At 38.7% G+C, this 19,980-nt stretch overlaps 1 protein-coding gene and 1 long non-coding RNA gene across 2 annotated transcripts; both read right to left on the reverse strand.

Moving 5' to 3' along the window:
• Positions 1-4,590: 4,590 nt before the first annotated feature.
• LOC144656538 (centrosomal protein of 162 kDa-like) lies at positions 4,591-7,356 on the reverse strand. Its single transcript, XM_078516762.1, has 3 exons — positions 7,336-7,356; positions 5,997-6,500; positions 4,591-4,876 (listed from the first exon to the last, which is right to left on the reverse strand). The coding sequence occupies exons 1-3, from the start codon at positions 7,354-7,356 to the stop codon at positions 4,628-4,630; spliced, it is 774 nt and encodes a 257-aa protein (XP_078372888.1). The 3' UTR covers positions 4,591-4,627.
• Positions 7,357-18,813: 11,457 nt separating this feature from the next.
• Positions 18,814-19,851, reverse strand: LOC144656928 (uncharacterized). The gene is made up of 3 exons (XR_013571417.1): positions 19,714-19,851; positions 19,316-19,438; positions 18,814-18,941 (listed from the first exon to the last, which is right to left on the reverse strand). It is a non-coding gene; the product is annotated as an uncharacterized LOC144656928 (long non-coding RNA).
• Positions 19,852-19,980: the final 129 nt, after the last annotated feature.

Below are 19,980 nucleotides of genomic sequence, written 5' to 3' on the forward strand. Positions count from 1 at the left end.
GCGCATGTTTGGCTGTTCACTCGGCAGTTCATTCGAATCGTTGTTTCTGCAGTCTTCATATCCGTTACTTACATGAACAGTAAAAGCCGAAATATTAAAACCTATAGAGTTCCGAAACTTTTTGGTTTTAATATCATAAATGGCATGCCACAGCGTTGGAACTATTCCTTCGCTTAGGAAAATCAAAATAACAATTTGCTTTAACCATATGCCGGCTCTCGATCCCACCATATGGCGGACCATGACCGACTCAAGATCCAGTCCTCCGTGGGTCAGTTGTGCTAGACCTCTTTTCGTTTCAAGATAGGCGAATACGTCTATAAAACGACCTTGTTTCGACTTGTTTGTACCCACAAAGAAATGGTTTGTCTACGGCACTCAATTTCTTTGTAAAGACGGTTGGATGTATCCGGGAAGGAACTCATGGCCCGACAATTTTTAGTGGATTTTGCCATTTTGTTAGGTATAAAATAATTTAGTTTTAAACCGAAGATAATATAACAAGAAACAGTTTTTTTTTTTTTTTTTTTTTTTGTTTTGTTTTGTTTTTGTTTTGTAAAGACAACCGCGGTTACTACCAAGTAAAACCCAATAGCCAGTCGTCAAGTAACGTAGCCGAATTTCGTACAATTTTGGGGTTTTTTTATATCAAGGATTTATCCAGAGACGTCAAAACTTTTCCCTCACTTAATTTTAACCGCGCGCTATGCTAATACCCACAGACTCTTTTTGGTGCCCAGATTGCACGCGCACGTATGATGCGAGCGTTCAAATTTAAAGTACGCGTGTACAACAAACCGTCGCGAGCTAACAAATGAAAACGACCAAGCGAGTTTGTTCCGTGCCAAGCGCTCAGCTTTTTCCGATGGTGAGTAAATTATTTTGGTTTTAAGAGATTTAATTTACCGAAATTAAATCCTAATAACAATGTTTAAAACATATTAACTGCGAAAGCTTATTTAGTTTACGGCAATTTTAGTAAAGTAATCTCGTCATCAATTGTTAAACACATCCAACGAACTTTCCTAACTTAGGTCATTAGATTTTTGCCGGTTTTAAACTTTTTGTAAACGTTTCATCGGTATAGATTGTAAACAGTTAGCTCAGCCACGTAGGGCCAGCTGTGGTACCACAGTTTGAAACGTGGTTTAGAGAGATTTACCCTGATTTGGCTTTTACTGAGTTTATCGATACGTTACAATACGGATAAAAGATCAATGTAACGTCTTCCCGCGCGCGCTTACCCCCTTTTTTTCTAGCTTACTCTTCGCGAAATAATTATCTCTCTAAGGGGTCTGTCACTGTGCCCCAGACGAGAATGGCAGACTTTCTGAGCTTTCATGACAATCTACTCCGATCCAGGAAAACTTATTAGTGAGCTCACTATTATAATTTCTTCAATATAACTAACAATGGTAATTTACCTAAGCGATAAAATTAAATAGGGACAACAGATCACTACTAAGTAAACCAGCATAGCCACTCATTGCGTCAGTTACTTGCACAAACATAACTATTAGGACTTTTTTCTTTACCATCTAGTCAGTAAACCCTCTAGTCAGTCAGTCTTATGGATGTTTTTCTGCACTTTCGACCTTCGTCTGCTCAGTCTGTTTGTTCAGACCTTTCACGTGCTTATGCGCATGTTTGGCTGTTCACTCGGCAGTTCATTCGAATCGTTGTTTCTGCAGTCTTCATATCCGTTACTTACATGAACAGTAAAAGCCGAAATATTAAAACCTATAGAGTTCCGAAACTTTTTGGTTTTAATATCATAAATGGCATGCCACAGCGTTGGAACTATTCCTTCGCTTAGGAAAATCAAAATAACACTTTGTTTGTTAGTATTTAAAGGAGCTACGTCACGGGGATTTCGTAGTTTTTGGTCTAAACTGCTCTGAAATTAGTGGTAGGCATCTTTACCCATGAAGAACGTTATCTTTGAACGTTAAAAGGAAGATATAACCGGATAGAAATCAAGCTACGGCTATAAATAGCGATTTTTTAAAGACGCGCGGAAAAAACTTTAAAAGTGAAGCCTTAATATTTCAAAATGCAATCCATTTCCATCCGAGCCATCCGCGGCCAAAGACGCTCGTTTACAGTTTCTGTGCTTTAATATGTTTGTTTATTTTTGGGTACCAAGCTCGGTTTAAACAGGCAAAAAGGGTTGTTCAATATTAATCAATCTTTACAACGTTCAGAGATGCGGTCTGTTGAAAAACGTTAACCAAAACCAGTGAATGTAGACCGAAACAGTTGGTCAAAATAAATAGAACACAACTTAATTTGCCATAGGCGCCCTGCGAGATTTAAAGAAAAATAACGCATTCAAAGAAGTAAAAATAAACTAGTAGTAATCAGCGATTAGGGGAATGCGTTCGAGTACGGCTTCTGAAAGGAGGGGTAGTTTTTGGTGTTGACTGAGATTTCCCCTTTTTCTTGTACAATTTGTTGATGATGGGACAAAAGAGGAAGGTGAAATGTTTGTAAGAATAATTTAACAACATTGATGGCGAATAAACTGTGAACAATAACTTTATTAATTCTAAGAATGAATGACAATTGCTTGTCTTTGAATGTGTGTTATGTGTAACACACAAGTATGAAAGTAACGACACAGTTCAAAGTTCAAACTTAAACTCAGCTGTGGCACTGTTCCTTTAAGGTTACAGACAACATTATTTTATATTTGAAACAGCAACATGTGAATTCCATAGAAAGCACTTTTAACTTGAAACAGCAATATATTGAAGTATGAATTAATATTGCAGAATTTGCTTTCAACTAAAAATAGTTACTGCCTGGATAATTACATTGTCACACCAAGTTCCCGGTGTTGACATTTGCTGAATGTAGTCTTGCCAACTATTGTCAGAAACGCTCTCAACATAAAATTCTGGATGATTATTCAAGTGCCTAATACGAGCAGCACGAATTTGAAAATGCAACTCTGCAGTTCCATACAGTTGGTGTGAAATTGACCTAAATAAACAGTCTCCACTCCCACCACAAAAAGTCTCTCATTACTGAGATACCCAAGGCAAATTACAACTTTCATTTGCAGGAAGCATACATCCTTTTAAATTTGAACTTTGGAAAATATGACCAAAAGCGCTATTGTGACTGAAGTCAGACTTTGTTTGAAGCATGTCAATCGATAACTCTTTCTGTTTACCAGTGCAATACTTGTATCTTTTTTTCTCTTTCTGTTTGTTTATGAAAAAAAACATATTTACTGTAAAAATGTTCAGAGTTACACAAAATAAACCATTTCTTGTAATTGCTACAAAATTTCTAATACGTGAGGAGCTTGGGAAATTATGTTTCAGTAGTTTTTTAAGTCTACTTCTGTATTTCTTTCTTCTGAGCAATTTAGTAACTCTACGAACAGAAATTCGAGATGGTTCTCTGTCTCGTTTCCTGTTGCTTTTTTCACAGCCTGAGATTTCTCAGCATTTGTAGAGATCAAAGCAACAGAACAACTCCTATCGCCATTCTTTCCAGCTACAACACGGACATCTCTTTCATATCTCTTTATAAGCTTACTATCATAATTATTGTGGGTATCATTTATCGAAGTCTGGACAGAACTCTGTGCACGACGTGATTTGGTCACGTTATACAAAAGAATGCTTCCGGTGCCGCATTTACTCGACTGAACAATGGTTCGGTTGTATTCGATCGCTTCATCTGACTGAACAATGGTTCGGTTGTATTCGATCGCTTCATCTGCTCTGATGTCGTCTACACCGTGCATGCGAGCCTCATCACTCGATAACGCCGTGTTCTGATCACAAGTAATGATCAAGTGGCTCAACAGCCGCCGAGCTACATAACTCGGAAAGTTTGTTATTTGATCACAAGCCATGATCAAGTGGCACAATGGCCGCTGAGCTATACAACTCAGAACATTTGCTATTTCACCACAAGCAACGGTCAGTTTTGGTCGCAGTTCAGCAACCAAAGACGACAGAAGAGGCGATTCTTGTACGAGAACGAAAGTAAACAGTTTTACTAAGTACACAATCTAGCGACCAAACGAAATGTTCTAGCGAATTCGTGAAGCACGCGTGCAGAACAGCGACCAAAGACGACAAAAGGGACGATTCAATGCGAAAACTAAAATATCGTCGCACCAGTTTCGCGGCCGAGACTTGCCCCTGCAAAAATCAACCGGGGCGGCCAAATTGGAGTCCATACACCTGCGCGCGCATTACTGCTCGATTCATTCCGCATAACAGTGCACAGGCCTACCAACTCAAAAGACACAGGACGCAAAACAGAATTAGGCTTGCGCTCTCCTTCGTCGAACGCAATAAACAAAATACTTCATTCATTCGTTCATTCGTTCGTTTTTTCTTTCGTTTGTTCGTTCGTTCGCTCGTTTGCTCGCTCGTTCGTTCGTTCATTCATTATTTATTTGACAGGGGCCGCGAGAGATTAAAAGTAATAGAACGCATTCAATAAAGTAAAAATAAATAAAAAAAATACTTTATTCATTCATTCATTCGTTTGTTCTTTTGTTTGTTCGTTCGTTCGTTCGTTCGTTCGTTCGTTCGTTCGTTCGGTCGCTCGTTCGTTCGTTCGTTCGTTCGCTCGCTCGCTCGCTCGTTCGTTCGTTCGTTCATTTATTTGTTTCACAGGGGCCGCGAGAGATTGAAAGAAAAAGAACACATTCAAAGAAGTATAAAACCGACTCTTTACCTAGCTTCTGGTTCTCACTGAACATTCTGGCCTCGTTAGCTTTTTCCTTGGCCTGCATTTGTTTCAGTTCTTTATAAAGTCGCTCATTTTCTTGTTGATATCCTGTTAACAGCTGCTCCTGCTCACGAACTTCTTTCTCCAGCCTTTTCAGATCCTCTTCAGATGCACCCTAAGAGAGGAACCACACGAGTGATCAACATCTTTTCTCCTTACAACATCAATACAATACAAACCGACGGGAGATGAGAAGAAAGAAAATCATCAATAAAGGGATATTGATCTTGATGTACCACCAACTTCTGTACGTAATTTATCAGGAAATCGAGGGGAAAAGAAGAAGCCACGAGCCAAGCGGCCCACACTGCCGGAGCGTATCCCGGTTTCCGTAGTATTAAGCGGCTAGGAATATTTCTACTCCCCCCTGAATGGGATGCTAGTCCATTGCAGGGTTGCCTCTTAGCATTATGTCGCCGGTTCCCATTTACATGTATACATCTGGGTGAAGAGACAACACAAGTGAGTCCAGCGCTCAAACTATTAGCCCACCACGCCTCCCATCAGGAAATCGAGTAATAATAATTTTAGTTGGACAAAAAATCGAGTACCAGAATAATTTAAATCCTATTGCGCTATTTTCTACCCTTTTCAAAAGCTAAAGATGTAAGTAATTCTCCGTGATAAAACCAACAACAATTTCTTATCAGAGGCTTTAGAAAATCAATTTTTAAGTTCACAAGAACCATATAAACTAAAAGTAAAATCTCACGTGTAGCTATTTTGTAAAATCATCGCCTTTTAAGCGATTCAGTAGATTCCAGTGAAACTTCGATATTGGTTTTCGATGTTTGGTGTTGTTAAAAATGATTTTTTTTGACAAAGAATTTTGCAATAAGATGTAAATAACTTTGGTACAAAACTTTGTCCAATTAATAGTCTACGTCCTGGCGGATTCCGTCTTAAACTGGCCTTTTTTTAATGTAGAGTTAATTTTTTTGATGTAAACTCATTTTTGATGAGATTTATTTTTAATATAATTTAATGTACTTTTTTAGCTATAAGATTATTTAGACTAGGTTTTTATTACAACTTTTTAAGTTATTTATAAGGCTACTTTTTTAAATGTTATTTTTAAGTGACTATTCTAGATAACTTTTTTTAAGATTGTAGAGCGCTTTAGATTTCTAAGAAAGAGCGCTATAAAAATGCATCATCATCATCATCGTCATCATCATTATCATCATCAACATCATTATTATTATTAGTAATAAGAATTAGAATCTAAATCTCACCTCAAGGTTCCCTCCTGCCGCTACTCTTTTTCGCGTGTCAGCTTCTATCTCAGTCTCATTTAGTTTCGCCTGCACAACAAACAGCTCTTGTTTAAGCTCGTGAATTTGACTTTCATACTCAAGACGACACTTCTCCTCCCGCCTAGACCATTCTTTCTCACGAGACGCCACATCAGCAATCAATTTGTCGTTTCTTTTTTTCTCGCCCTTCCAGGCAAGCTGCCAATTCTCTACCTCGGCCTGCAAAGCTCGTTCGCGAGACAGTCGGTGCTCGTCGGAGGGTCTTCGGAAGGATGTTCGGGAAACCGATTTTGCCGGCTCGTCGTCGGACCATCTCGCCGGCGGTGGCTCGGTTTCTTCCGGACGAACAAAGTGTTTTAAGTAGTTTGCGAATGATTCCACAGACGCGGCAAGTTGCTTGGCCGAAGGACTTGTGTCAGTCGTTTTTGGAAGAGCAGGGCTTTCAAGATGAAGCTTCTTACTAGCACCGAACGATTTCTTAGTCTAGAGAAAAAGAATTAAGGAAATGAATAAAACGATAAAAGATAAGAAAACACAGTGAAAAGTCCTGGACACTAACTCTCTCTCTCCTTGAGAAAAGCTTTGTGGTTGTTATGGGATTCTTGTCATAATTTCTTTTTTTGTATAGCATACCGTATTTTCTCTATTAAACGTCCCGGCGTTTATTTCAAACTTAGCGTGGTAGGCGTTTATTTGACCCGGCGTTTATTTGACCCGTGCAGTTTATTCCTGCCCGGTTTTCATTAACAACGGTTTTTATTCATTATTTTTGACAAAATTGTATCTGGCTAATATACCTACAGCTTATTATACCTCAAGTACCCGAGGGGCCTATTTCCAACTCAACCTTTGTGACCCGGCGTTTAATCGAGAAAATACGGTAACTGTGTATATTTACCCCCGCCCCCCACCACATTTCCATTTTGGCTTGCTTTAGGGTGTACCTAGAATAAATTATTAATATAACGTTTGAAACGTCTGTCTCTGAGCCTAGTAGCTGTTCAGTAACGGCGCTTAACTCCATGCTATGAAGCGACTAGTAGCATAGCTATCCCCCTTGGATAGGGTCTAGCAAATTGCAGATTATCAATCTCTTTTTTTGCCAGGTTGCCTCAACAATTTCCCAGAACCCATTTATACTCTGAGTGGAGAGAGACACCGTGAGAGTAAACTGTCTGGCCTAAGAACACTACACGATATCAGTGGCCAAGGCACAAACCCTGGACCTATGGATCCCGTGTCAGCTATTAAAGTAGCTGCTATCCCCCTGCCCCTCGCACATAAGATAATCGTTATTTTGTCTCTTGCCCGAACACACCTTCGCTTTTCTTCCTCTCATGGTGGGCGTTGGTGACCAGGATGGTCCAGATGATGGAGAAGGTTTAAACAGTTTACTTCGCTCTACTGAACTGCCCGGCACTTTTCCCTTTTCCTTTTTTTGTTGTGGCTTCTCTCCAGCTGTGGCTTTTTTGCCAGGTTTTTCTTTGCTATTCTTTGACGTTTTCTTAGCCGTGACACTTGCCTTCGTCGTCTTCCTCTGCTTCCTCCTTGTCAGCTTGCAGTAAGTTAGCAACAGGCTGCAGGCTAAAACCGTGCCTTTCCACAGCGGACTGGTACGGGCAAGATGGCGGAATAGACGTGTCCGTAAGAGCTCCGCACTTATTAGCTAATTTAAACCTAATGTTGCCCATGTTGGATGATATTGTCTATTCATCCAAGAAATCTATTACACTAAAGCGAACATCAACACAGAGAAGCGATTCTAGCGCGTCTGAATCGAGCTCTCCGTCGGATAAGCGACTCAGGAATACGAAGCACATTGAACTGGAAGGCGAAGTCCAAGAAGTCTTCGAAGGAGCAGTCGAAGCCTCGCTTGCCGTAGATATGTCCGAAATGATGGCAGAGAAGCTCGACGAAATATTGGCCAAGCTGAATAAGCTTGACAGCATCGAAACAACTCTAAATAATCTTTGTTCAAAGATGGCCACAGTGGAAAGTGACGTATCGAAGCTGAAAGACGGCGCACGTGTTACTGATGGTAAACTGGAGAAGATGGATAACGGTTTACAATGGATGAATACAGAAGTCGAAGACTTGAAATTGAAGATAACGCTTCTTGAAACAGCTAAAAAAGATCTACACACGCAGCAACTTTATGCAGAAGCTTATAGCCGAAGGGAAAATTTGAAATTCTTTGGACTAGCTGAGAGAGAAACAAAGAGCAGCTCAAATAGCAGCGAGGTGATCAACACGCGTAATATCCTATTTGAGTTCCTGGAAAAAAGGCTTGGCCTTGAAAACCCAGAAAAAGAAATAGAGTTACAAAGAGTTCATCGCATTGGAAAACCAACTGCTGGAAAAACGCGACCAATTATCGCAAGATTTCTTCGCTTTCAAGATCGTGAGATGGTATTAAAAGCTTCCTTTCGTCTACAAGATCCGGAGATCAAAGTGCTGGAAGATTATCCGCAAGAGATTATCGAACGCCGACGAAAACAGATGAAAAAGTTAAAGGATGCCAAAAAGAACGGTATGAAAGTCTCATTTAGTAAAGCCGAACCAGATAAACTCTATATAAATGGTAAATTCATTCCAATGTAAAGCTCTGTTTACGTTCGGACGCGTCTTTTAGGTCGCAATTCAAATGGTTTATGAATTATTATTGTTAGCCGCGGGCCAAAGAGCAAAAATTGTAAACATGGGCTAATAAGTATCGAACGGAGTTCTGAATGCTTGATGGAGTTATCTTTATTTCATCTTGCATTCTTCGAGGGGAGCTATGTGTATGTTTATTTATATGTGATTTTTTGTTGCATTTTAGTTAGTTTCAGTTTAGTGAGATGTTTTTTCGCTGAGATCACACAATTGGGCACTATACGAAGAAATTTTCCCTATGTATTGTACTCAAAACAGTCATTAATCTATTTATTATGGGTGTTCTTGTTTCTTCAGCCTTCTGTCGTTTATTCAAAATTTAGCTTTCAGATTTGGATCTTATTATTTATGCATGTTTAAAATATGTCAGCTTGTTTAAAAATAATTTCTTTGAATGTAAGGGGAATTAGCAACTTCAAAAAAAGGCGCACTATCTACACGTGGTGTCGCAGAAAGAACGCAGACGTAATTTTTCTACAAGAAACGCACTCAAGTAAAACAACAGAAACACAATGGAAAAATGAATGGGGCGGAACAATGCTTTTTTCACACGGCAGTCCGAATTCATGTGGGACCGCAATACTTATAAACAACAAGGCCAATTGTACAGTGCTTTCCACAACTCCGGATCCCTCGGGGCGCTTTATTATTTCTAAAATACAAGTCGATGACAAAGTTTATGTTCTTGTTAATATTTATGCACCAAACAAAGATAAAGATTCGGTCCAATTCTTTAACAAATTGCACACCTTGCTTCAAACTGAAAATTTAGATTCTGAGGAGAATATTATTTTAGGCGGTGATTTCAATTGTCCTTTAAACCCAACTCTAGATAAACGAGGGGGCATTATGATACCAAGAAAATCGGTCGTGAGTAGCATAGAATGTTTGCAAAATGAACTCGATCTGATTGATATCTGGAGAGTGCAAAATCCTCAGACAAAAAGCTTCACTTGGAGTCAAAACTCACCGACAGTACTGTGTCGTCTAGATTTCTGGCTCATCTCTAACAATCTTTGTGATTTTGTCAATTCCACTGACATTATACCTGCGATACGAACTGACCATGCGGCAATAAGTTTAATTCTCGGTAAAGTTGGAGAGGTAAAAGGACCTGGAATGTGGAAAATGAATGTCACACTTTTAGATGACGAAGAATATCTGAATTACCTAAGTGTTAATATTCCAAAATGGAAATCAGAGGGCGAAAAAGAATTATCAAACAAACGCTCGGTTTGGGATTGGATCAAATACAACATCAGAAAACACAATATTAAGTACTCTAAAGACAAAGCTAAACAGAGAATCGACAAGGAAAGAATAATTCAACAGGAATACAAAGAAGCAACTAGGCAGTTTGAAAATGATCCAAGTGATTTGAACAGATGTTGTCTGAATGAGATTAAAGAAAAACTGGAATTATTGTATGAAGAGAAAACAAAAGGAATAATTGTACGAGCAAGAGCTCGCTGGCATGAGCACGGAGAAAGAAGTACTAAATACTTTTTAAATTTAGAGAAAAGAAATCACGTCAAAAAACATATTAGAAAGCTGCTAATTAGCGGCGCGATTACAACTGATCCTTACCGTATACTTACCGAACAGAAAAATTTTTATCACAACTTATACAAAACAAGTTCGACAGACACCGATTCTATCAAGTCGTTTTTAGATAATTTAAACATACCTCAATTGTCTGAAGATCAAAAGCAATCATGTGAAGGCCAAATTACAATTGACGAATGCAAACGGATTTTAGAAACTTTTCAAAACAACAAGTCCCCTGGAAATGATGGAATACCAATCGAATTCTATAAAAGCTGTTGGAATCTTATTTGTGAACCGTTCATTAATTGCGTAAATGAGTCCTTTGAAAATGAAGAAATGTCCAACTCCCAAAAGCAAGCTGTTATTACTTTAATAGAAAAACAAGGAAAAGATCGCACGTTAATGGAAAATTGGAGACCCATCTCGCTTGTCAATGTCGATGCCAAAATAATATCGAAAGTAATTGCTTCTAGACTTAAAGAGGTCCTACCTCACATTATTCACTGCAATCAAACCGGTTACGTTAAAGATCGTTATATTGGTGAGACGGTAAGATCGATTCTTGACATCATGGATTTCACGGAAAGAGAAAATATACCTGGTCTGTTGATATTCATAGATTTTCGAAAAGCTTTTGATACTTTAGAATGGAACTTTTTGTTTAAATGCCTGGATGCTTTTAATTTTGGCCCTGAATTCAAGCGTTGGATTAGTACTTTTTATAAAAATATTCAAAGTTGTGTGATAAATAATGGAATGTCATCAGAATACTTTAATCTTACACGTGGAGTCAGGCAAGGTGATCCTTTGTCTCCATATCTCTTCCTTTTAGCTGTCGAGAGTTTAGCGATTGCCGTTAGGGAAAACGAAGAAATAAAAGGAATTGCAATTGAACGACAAGAAACTAAACTTTTACAATATGCCGACGATACAACTGCTGTTCTTTCTGACATAGAGTCAGCCCACAAACTTTTTCAGTTATTGGACAAATTTAGAAAACTCTCAGGTTTAAAGGTCAATAGTTCAAAGACAGAGGGACTGTGGTTAGGCTCTTTGAAAGGAAATGAAATGAAACCGCTTGGAATCAAATGGCCGCAAGATCCTATAAAAGCACTCGGGATCTTCTTCACATACGATAAAAAACTGCTCTTTTTAAAGAACTTCTCAGAAAAACTCGACAAGATAAAAAAATTGATCAATATCTGGTCTTCTAGAGGTTTATCTCTCTATGGGAAGGTTACTATCATCAAAACTTTGCTCCTACCGAAGGTTGTTTACATATCCTCTTTGTTACCTACCCCTGAAAATATAATTAAGGAACTAAACCAATTGATATACAAATTTTTATGGAAGGGTAAAGACAAAGTAACCAGGGTATCTGCGATAAATAACTATGAGGAAGGAGGAATCAAAATGGTTGATATTGAAAGCACGATCAAATCTCTCCGCCTCTCCTGGATGAAAAGAATCTTTAATGATAATTCCGGCACATGGAAGAAATATTTAGAATATCTTCTAACGAAGGAAGGTGGCTTCTATCTTTTCAATTGCAACTATAACATTAAAGATTTAACTATAAATTCTCAATTCTATAGAGAACTATTGAAGTGGTGGTCTGAATTTCGCACAGAAAATGCAGCTGACACCAATTGGAAAAACTTAATTTGGAATAACCACGAAATAAGAATAAACAACAAACCAGTTTTCTATAAAAGGTACTTTAATTATGGAATTCGGACCGTGGAAGATCTGCGCTTTGATCTTGACAATATTGATTCCTATGAATTACTTGCGAAACATATAGAGAAGACGAACTTTCTGGAATGGACTGGTCTACGCCATTCTGTACCGCCCAATTTAAGAAATACCAATTTTGTTCCAGATTACGCAGAACTGAATCCATCTTTTAAGATTGACGGCTGCCTTTTCGATGTTACTAAAAAGAAATCAAAGGATTACTACTCTCTTTTTGTCCGTAAAAAGGCACGCTTTCCTAATATTGCACAAAAACTTAAGTGTGAATTTAATTTATCCGATGAAGCATTGAAAAAAGCATTTTTTCTTCCTCATTCAGTTGCTTTTGAGCCATATGTCAAGGCCTTTCAGTTTAAGGTATTAAACTCGATACTTTATACAAATTCAAAATTACATAAAATCGGTTACATTGAAGATGATCTGTGTTCTTTCTGCAAACGGGAATCAGAGACAATACAACATTTCTTTTTTGACTGTTCCTACTCAATTTCCTTTTGGAAGGATTTTGAATCATATTACTTAACTTTGACAAAGCAACAAATACATCTCAATTTGAAAGATGTTGTAGTCGGTGTTCTAACTCCGGAACGTCCCTTACTAAATTATCTATTACTTGTAGGAAAAATTTACTTATGGGGTTGCAGAAGAAACAATGAACTTCCGAATATAAGAGGTTATAAATTAAAAGTAGCATTAAAGTATGAAACAGAGAAATACATTTGTACTAAAAATAATACATTAGATTTATTAAAGAAGAAATGGGAAATGTAATTGCTAAGTTGTTAACTTAGATATACATTGTATAAGGCTCAAACAGGTGTAACTTTGCTATGTAATTCTTGTATGTAATTGTGTGATTGTGTGATGAGTGAGCGAGCGAGTGGGTAAGTAGGTTTAAGGTTTAATGTAAAAACTCGTAATGTTGTTAAGTATTGTTAGTGGTATAAGTAGTAGCTTGTATTGTAAATAGTGTATGTAACTATGTGTTATGCAAATAAAAATTATTAAAAAAAAAAAAAAAAAAAAAAAAAAAAAAAAGTGCCTTTCCACAGCTGGCTGCAGATCATACCCTTGCTCACCCTCCGTGATCCCGGGCGAGCTATCGACAGCAGGCCTCAGGTCCAAGCCTCTCGCCTCTGCTACTGGCTGCAGACTGAAGCCAGCGACATCACCAGCTGGTTGCAGGTCAAATCCTCGACCCTCGGTGTGCGATGCTACAGCTGGCGTCAAATCAAGTCCTCGAGATTCCAACCTACCTGATGCAAGTCTTCTGTGTGTGTCATCAACAGAAGACTCAACCCTCAAGCCAATCTCCTGACTGTCAGTCGGCAAGGATCCTACAGGCTTCAACCCAAATCCTCTTTCGTCGTTTTCTGAGACAAATGAACTGAGCTTCCCTTGCCTGGTTTCCATGGTAACACTGTCATTAGTGGCACTCAAGTCATCAGTCACAATAACAGGTTGAAGATCAAACCCCCGAGCACGTGTTTCACCTTGCTCGTTTTTCTCGATGACAATCTGTCCGTCACGTGACTAATCCATTCCTTGAATGACTGCAGCAGTAGGAGGGAGCTCGAAATTACCTGTAAAAAATATATATTTAGGATAAATCGACGACGCCTTTAAGAGACTGTGTCACGGATTTTAGCTAAATTTAGGCATGGGAAATGACCATCAAGTTCGTTGAAATATAAAAATAACCTCTTTAAACAGTAAAGGAACATTTCAATAACACAACAAATACAAAAGAAACGGATTGCCATTCGGGTTTTTGCCGTGAAATACTTTTGGGCTGAACAGTTTTCAAAGTTAATCTTGTTTGCTTGTAACTTAAAATTATAACACCCGGGAGACACATTAGTTGCAGTGAAGCTATGGTTTTGTCATAATGATCCATAGAAGTAATTTCTTTGCAAACATAAAGTTTCATAGCGAGTATTTGGCAAAACGTAATAAAATAAACTTATATAGCATACCATGAAAGCAATTCACCCGTTAAAAAAACACCCCCAAAAAACGTTCATACGAAAATAAGCTTTTCGAGCATGTTTATTTTCATGGAAATCAAACCCACTTTTACAACTCTAATATAGAAAGTAATGCACCAAGCCATGGTTTAAAACAGACCTAAAGGTGACTATCCTTGTGAGTACCTGAGTATTTGGTGCCTGTACCAGTAGCAGTTAGTTGAGCAGCTTGAAGCGCAGCCTGCAGTTCATGAATATCTCTTGTGCTTCCACTAGCTTCATAATCAGGTCCTGTTCCTAGCATGGATGTTTGTCTTTCAGTGAACTTTGGACTTGGTTCTTCACCAGAAACTGAAACACACAATACCTTATTACGAAACGAAATTATCGCGACGTAAATTTTCGCGTTTAATACGATGACTTCAAACCGTGAAAATTTGACGTCCTGAAAAAAGACAGTCGCCGATTAATTCCAAAATTTTTTTTCACAAATTCGCGAAATTTAAATGTCACCACCGGTACCCGTTGACACTATTGACTGGGCCAGGTTGTTCAAGACACGATTAAGCAAATCCAGGTTTAGCGTGAATTTTGATTTCAATTTTTTAACGTTTCAGTAAGGTTTTCTGTTTATATTTTTACTGCCCTCCAGTTTTGGTGTCGACCAGTTTCAAACTCCACAAAATATAGGAAACAAAAAAACTTTTATACAAGAGAAATTAAACCCTCGATCAACTTTAAAATCCTGGATTTAAAAGTGTTATTATGCACGCGGAGGTGTCAGATTTATCTTTACGCGGCTTTTCCCTGACATATGTAAACATGGCTGTGATTGGCTCTAGCGAACAATACAGCTTTCAGAAACATCCCTTGGGAGCCCTAGCGTGAAACTTGATTCGTGACAAAATGTACTTTTCCCTCCGGTGGAAGGTCGTGTTGTCAGCGCGTGACTTGGTTCTAATGGACCAATCAGAGTTGAGGATGAAACCAGATACTTGTGATTGAGTAACGACCGTTGGCGCGAGGTCGATCACAAGCAAATCTGGAAAGCCGAATAGGCGCATTTAAAGTAAAATTTCTCGTTCTTTATGAGTCTTTCGACCCCCGAAGCACACGTATGTGGAGTGAAATTTATTGGGCTTTATGGAACTGTTGGTTTTATTGCGATCCGGGACTTTTCCTTTTGAGGAGAGAGCGATTTGTGGAGTGAGCTCTGGCCAGCGATTGATGGAGTGGTCTGCCTTTCCTTCTTTTTAGTAGGAGAGACAACGACTTCGAATAACTTCGCTAAATGGCGTCGGAATGACTCCAAATTCGGCACAAGACACAAGTAAGCGACACATTTGAGGTAGGTAAACTTTATTTCAAAATATATATTTATTTACCCGATTTTCAATCAACTTTATTAAAAGAGGGTAACGGCAAACAGTAAAAACTACTGACAAACAAGCGGCCCTCGGATTACAAATTACAACTACATAATATATACAATTTAAAATTTGAATTAAAATACAGAAATTTCTAAAAATAGGGATTAAGAATTAAAAAACTGTAAAATGATGAATGTCCTTAAGGCTAGATGCGTAAAAATCAATTAGGCCATTTTTAAAACAATGTAGACTCTCACTTTTCTTTAAGAAATTGGGAAGAGTGTTCCAAAGTCTAGTTGCTCTCACGCTAAATGATCGCCCTCCTTCGGTTTTTCGTTTGAAACGGGGGCAGGCCAAGTTGACAGAGCCATATCGACTATTTCTTTCATTTATTTCAGAGTTTAGCACTAAAAGTTCGTTCATATAGGATGGGCTTTGGCCATTAATACGTTTGTACACTTGTGTTAAGATGTTTATTTTAACCTCGAGATGAACCGGAAGCCAATTTAAAATCTTGAAAAGTTCAACGCTGTTCGCTCGTGTGTCGGCGTCAAGGATAACGCGCGCAGCGCGTTTCTGGAGGCGAAGAATCCTCTGCAAATTCCCCAGAGAACACGACGACCACACCACGGAGGCGTAGAGCATGTCTTGCTTGATCATCGCGTTGTAATATGCTATCCTTTGTTGAAAAGGGAGAAATTTCTTAATTCTTTTCAGTACAGCAATACGCTGGGAAACCTTTCTACAGAGGTCATCGATATGTTCATCGAAGGACAGTTTGGAGTCGATTGTGACTCCCAGCAGTTTTTGTGAGTTCACCTGATCGAGCTCAGTGGCATTTAATTTAACTTGCAACTGCTGGTGCCCCATTCTTTTCTCAAGCCATTTACCCGTGGCGAGCATTGTCTTGGTCTTTTTTTCGTTAAGAATCATTTTGTTGTTATCTGACCATTTTTGTAGTTTATTCAAATCCGACTGGAGACTATCCCTGGCGGCCCAAGGTGCTAACCTATAGTCGGTGGAATAACTAACTGTAGTATCGTCAGCATATATATCTGCCACAGTGTCCTGTAGAGCTGAGGGTAGGTCATTAATAAATATAAGAAACAGTACAGGACCTAGGATGCTACCCTGAGGTACACCCAATTTTAGAGAACCCGTGATTTTCCCATACATTTCTCTATATACACAAGCTGTCGCATACACCACGTATGTAGAGTCGGCCGCCCGAAAGGCTCAAAAACACATCAAAAAGACGAATTTTGAGCTTGGGAAGCCTGTGCTGTGATTGGCTGTTACTGTTACTGGCATGCAAACATTCAAAACCGAATAACAACTATTCAGTTTATGTAGTGAGACTTCTTATTTTTTCATACACGAGGCACAAATCACACTTAACTTATTTTTTTTAACTTAAAAAAAGTTGAGACCAAGAGGATTCGAACCCGGGTCGCCGACGACCAGCTGCCAGAATCCCGATTTTTTTAGATAGAAATCCTAACCCTATTATAAAAGCTAACCGCAAGCAACCCACGCTAAAGTAGGCTAACCGAACGCTATTTAGGCTAACCGGAGTGCTATTTAGGCTAACTGAACGCTATTTAGGCTAACCGGAGTGCTATTTAGGCTAACCGCAGTGCTGTTTAGTCAGTAGTAGTCTACATAACTGAGTGTTACATGGTATAAATATGTCATGAGGCGTCTCGCCATTGCGTCACTACATCAACTGAGTCCCATTCAGAAACAGTTACGTCATCAGTGATAGAATCCCAGACGTCTCTCTGGACGGGGTAGAATAGATTGAAAGTGTTTCTTCAGTCTCTGAATTCTCAAGACCTGTTGGCTTGACTTTTATTAATATTTTTGAGGAGAATTTGTATCTTGATCTTACAGGGCTCGAAGTGTCAGGTATTTAAATAAGAATCAAACTACTATTTTCGCTCTAGCTTAAGTTGTAAGCTGAACAGGAGAGCATGAAGCAATCTAACAATATATTAACAACAAAAAGTACAAATAAATTGTTTACGTTTTTAAAATTCCTAAAATTGTAGGATTTCAGGCCAACACTCGCTCTCTTTTTCTAAACTTCGTCTTCAGTTAACAATAATGACACAGGAAACCTTCAGCATTTTCAAACGACTGTCGTAGGCGTGAAAAAAATTGTACCCTATGCGTGCACTATTTACTACGTTTCTTTTCATTTTCACTCCAGCTTTTACGTTAATATACACACAGTAGGGTTAAAAGTAAAAATTCCTGACTCTAGGAAAAGCAAATAAATTCCCAGGAAGGCGTTGAATGAGCGGCAGACTGCGGTAACTTTATAGTCGTAAAAATCTATCGTTGATAACAATATTTTTTTTTATCAAACATACGATTTCCCAAACGCAAAACACCGTGCCCGCTACAATAAATAACTGTCGTTAAATGTACAAATTTCAAGACTTGAAGTACGGAAAGTCTGGATCTCGCCGAAGTTCAAATGGAAACATATTTTTCTTTTTATGGCTCATAAATTAAAACATAATGTTCTCACGTTCGAACTTTCGAGCGTTGTCAAGTTTATAGACTAACCGTTTTAGAGGACAAAGGTAACCCTTCGGTAAGTTGACATACGGCTCTCAGAAAATCTTTATTGTGTTAACAACGTTTTTGTGCTAACAGCTTATCGCTTTCTCATAGTCATGATAAAGAAGGTCGCAAACTGTAAAGCCTGGTTTTCACTAGCGACGCAAGCACAGGCGCAAGCACAAGTGCAAGGATGGCAGCTCTTATTTCACCGCGAAAGCGGCTTTGAACAAGCGCATTGCATTTGGATGCTCGTCCTAAATTTGTCCCTTTTGCGTGATTTCGCTTGTCCTTGCGCTTGTGCTGTAACACGAGTTAACATTAACAAAGTGTGAAAGTTTTATGGAATTCTCAAACAAATCAGTAATCAATTCGTTGTATGTCGTAGGCATCTTTCCCGGTTATTATGATATAGAGAGAGCTGAGATTTCTAGGAGGCTAATCGAAGAGTCCGGGATAAAGGACTTGTAAAACTAATCTTATTTATTCTCGTAAGTGTTCTTCTTTCGAATCGTAACACAGAGGTTACTTAAACAAGTTTTATTAGACCTTGTTAATTTGGAAACGAGTTTGACGGCGGGGGGATTCTGTAATTAGCATTGGCGAGAATCCTCGTCCTGCCTTTTAACAAGAGAAAATAGCTTATAAGGGTTAAACATTTATGTCTTGGGGCGCTTTTTTCATATTTTTATAGCTGATACGTTCTTCTTATGGTTGTGTTTAGTGCAAGCCGCAAATAAACCAGCGTATTTTTAGAAAAGATTTTGTCTAGGACGTGGTTCTCGGCTGGTTAGTGTATATTATATGGGAGTCCACCTTCACCCCTTCCCCCCTCCCTTCGAGACCACGAGTATCATCACAATTTTTTTTTAGGAATAGCACAGTGATAGCAGGATTAAGAGAAATTCATAGAAAACAGACCAACACAAGCAATTCCATTTATACCCTTGTTTTATTGACACCATATCAGTGTTGTTCTCCCATCAGTTACAATTATCATCTACGACTTGTTTTGGCAGTCTTTGATCCGTTTCCTGATTGCTTCAAAGCTATCCATCTTTCTGTGAAGAACAAAATCAGTTCGTGTCATGACTCTCTGGAGTAAGAAAGGTTCCAAATAAATAAAAACTGAAGAAAAGGGAACTCCAAATACTAATTCTCCTTAGTACTGATCGGCCAGCATTTCTTTTGGCGCTATTTAAGAGAATTTGAAAGTACATCGAACATTCTGACTTGCGTGCGCGACAGTCACTAAATAACAAGGGATTCGCACCGATGTTCTGGAGAAATTGGTCTCTGTAAGGAAGCTAAGTTTCTCACTATTGAATCAATAAGCTTCACTTGACTAGATGTGATGAAGTATTCTGTTAATGGGAACTGCTAGCAACCTTCTTTACTCTGGTTATTAAACTGCTTTTAGAGAAAGCAAACTTACCGGTCACAGATTTCTAGTAGCAAGCACCACAGGCTTTAGGACAATGATGGATTACTGCGTACGGGTGGTCATGGCATTCTTGTTTCCGGTCCGGGCAGTCCCATGATTTGTCCTGGCAGGGAACTATATAAAAATTAAACATATCAAACCAAGACTAGCTAAGACAAGAAAACAGAGGTGGAAGAACGCTGCTTTTAACTCATGAGTTTTTCGGGAGACTGAACCTCACGGGCTTGTTCACCGACCTGTATTCTAGTACACAATCGTAAACAAAACCTTTCATAGCATTCCAATTTGATTCTAAGGTAAAACTTAGCCAAAGTCTACTTTTTACGCCTCAAGTGACAGTATATTGAATTGAATGTGAAAAAGGTAGATTATATATTGTCCTTGCTTACCGCAATCGACTTGACAGGAGATCGGGCATTCTCTTAACATGGCATACGGGTTACTTTGACAATCACCACGATGTGCCAAGTCTGAACAGTCCCATCGCTGATCATAGCATACACCTAGTAAAGAATAAATCGTTCGCATCAGTGATATTAATGGTTTAATTTGTATTCTTCACGTCTTTATAACCAAAATTCTTAGCTCTAAACTGTGGATGTCAGCACAGTGTATGACTATAAGGAAACCAAGAATTCCAAATGACTGCTACAACA

This window comes from Oculina patagonica, chromosome 6 (assembly GCF_052425735.1).
Source record: "Oculina patagonica isolate OP01 chromosome 6, crgOcupat, whole genome shotgun sequence".
Classification (NCBI taxonomy): Eukaryota; Metazoa; Cnidaria; class Anthozoa; order Scleractinia; family Oculinidae; genus Oculina; species Oculina patagonica.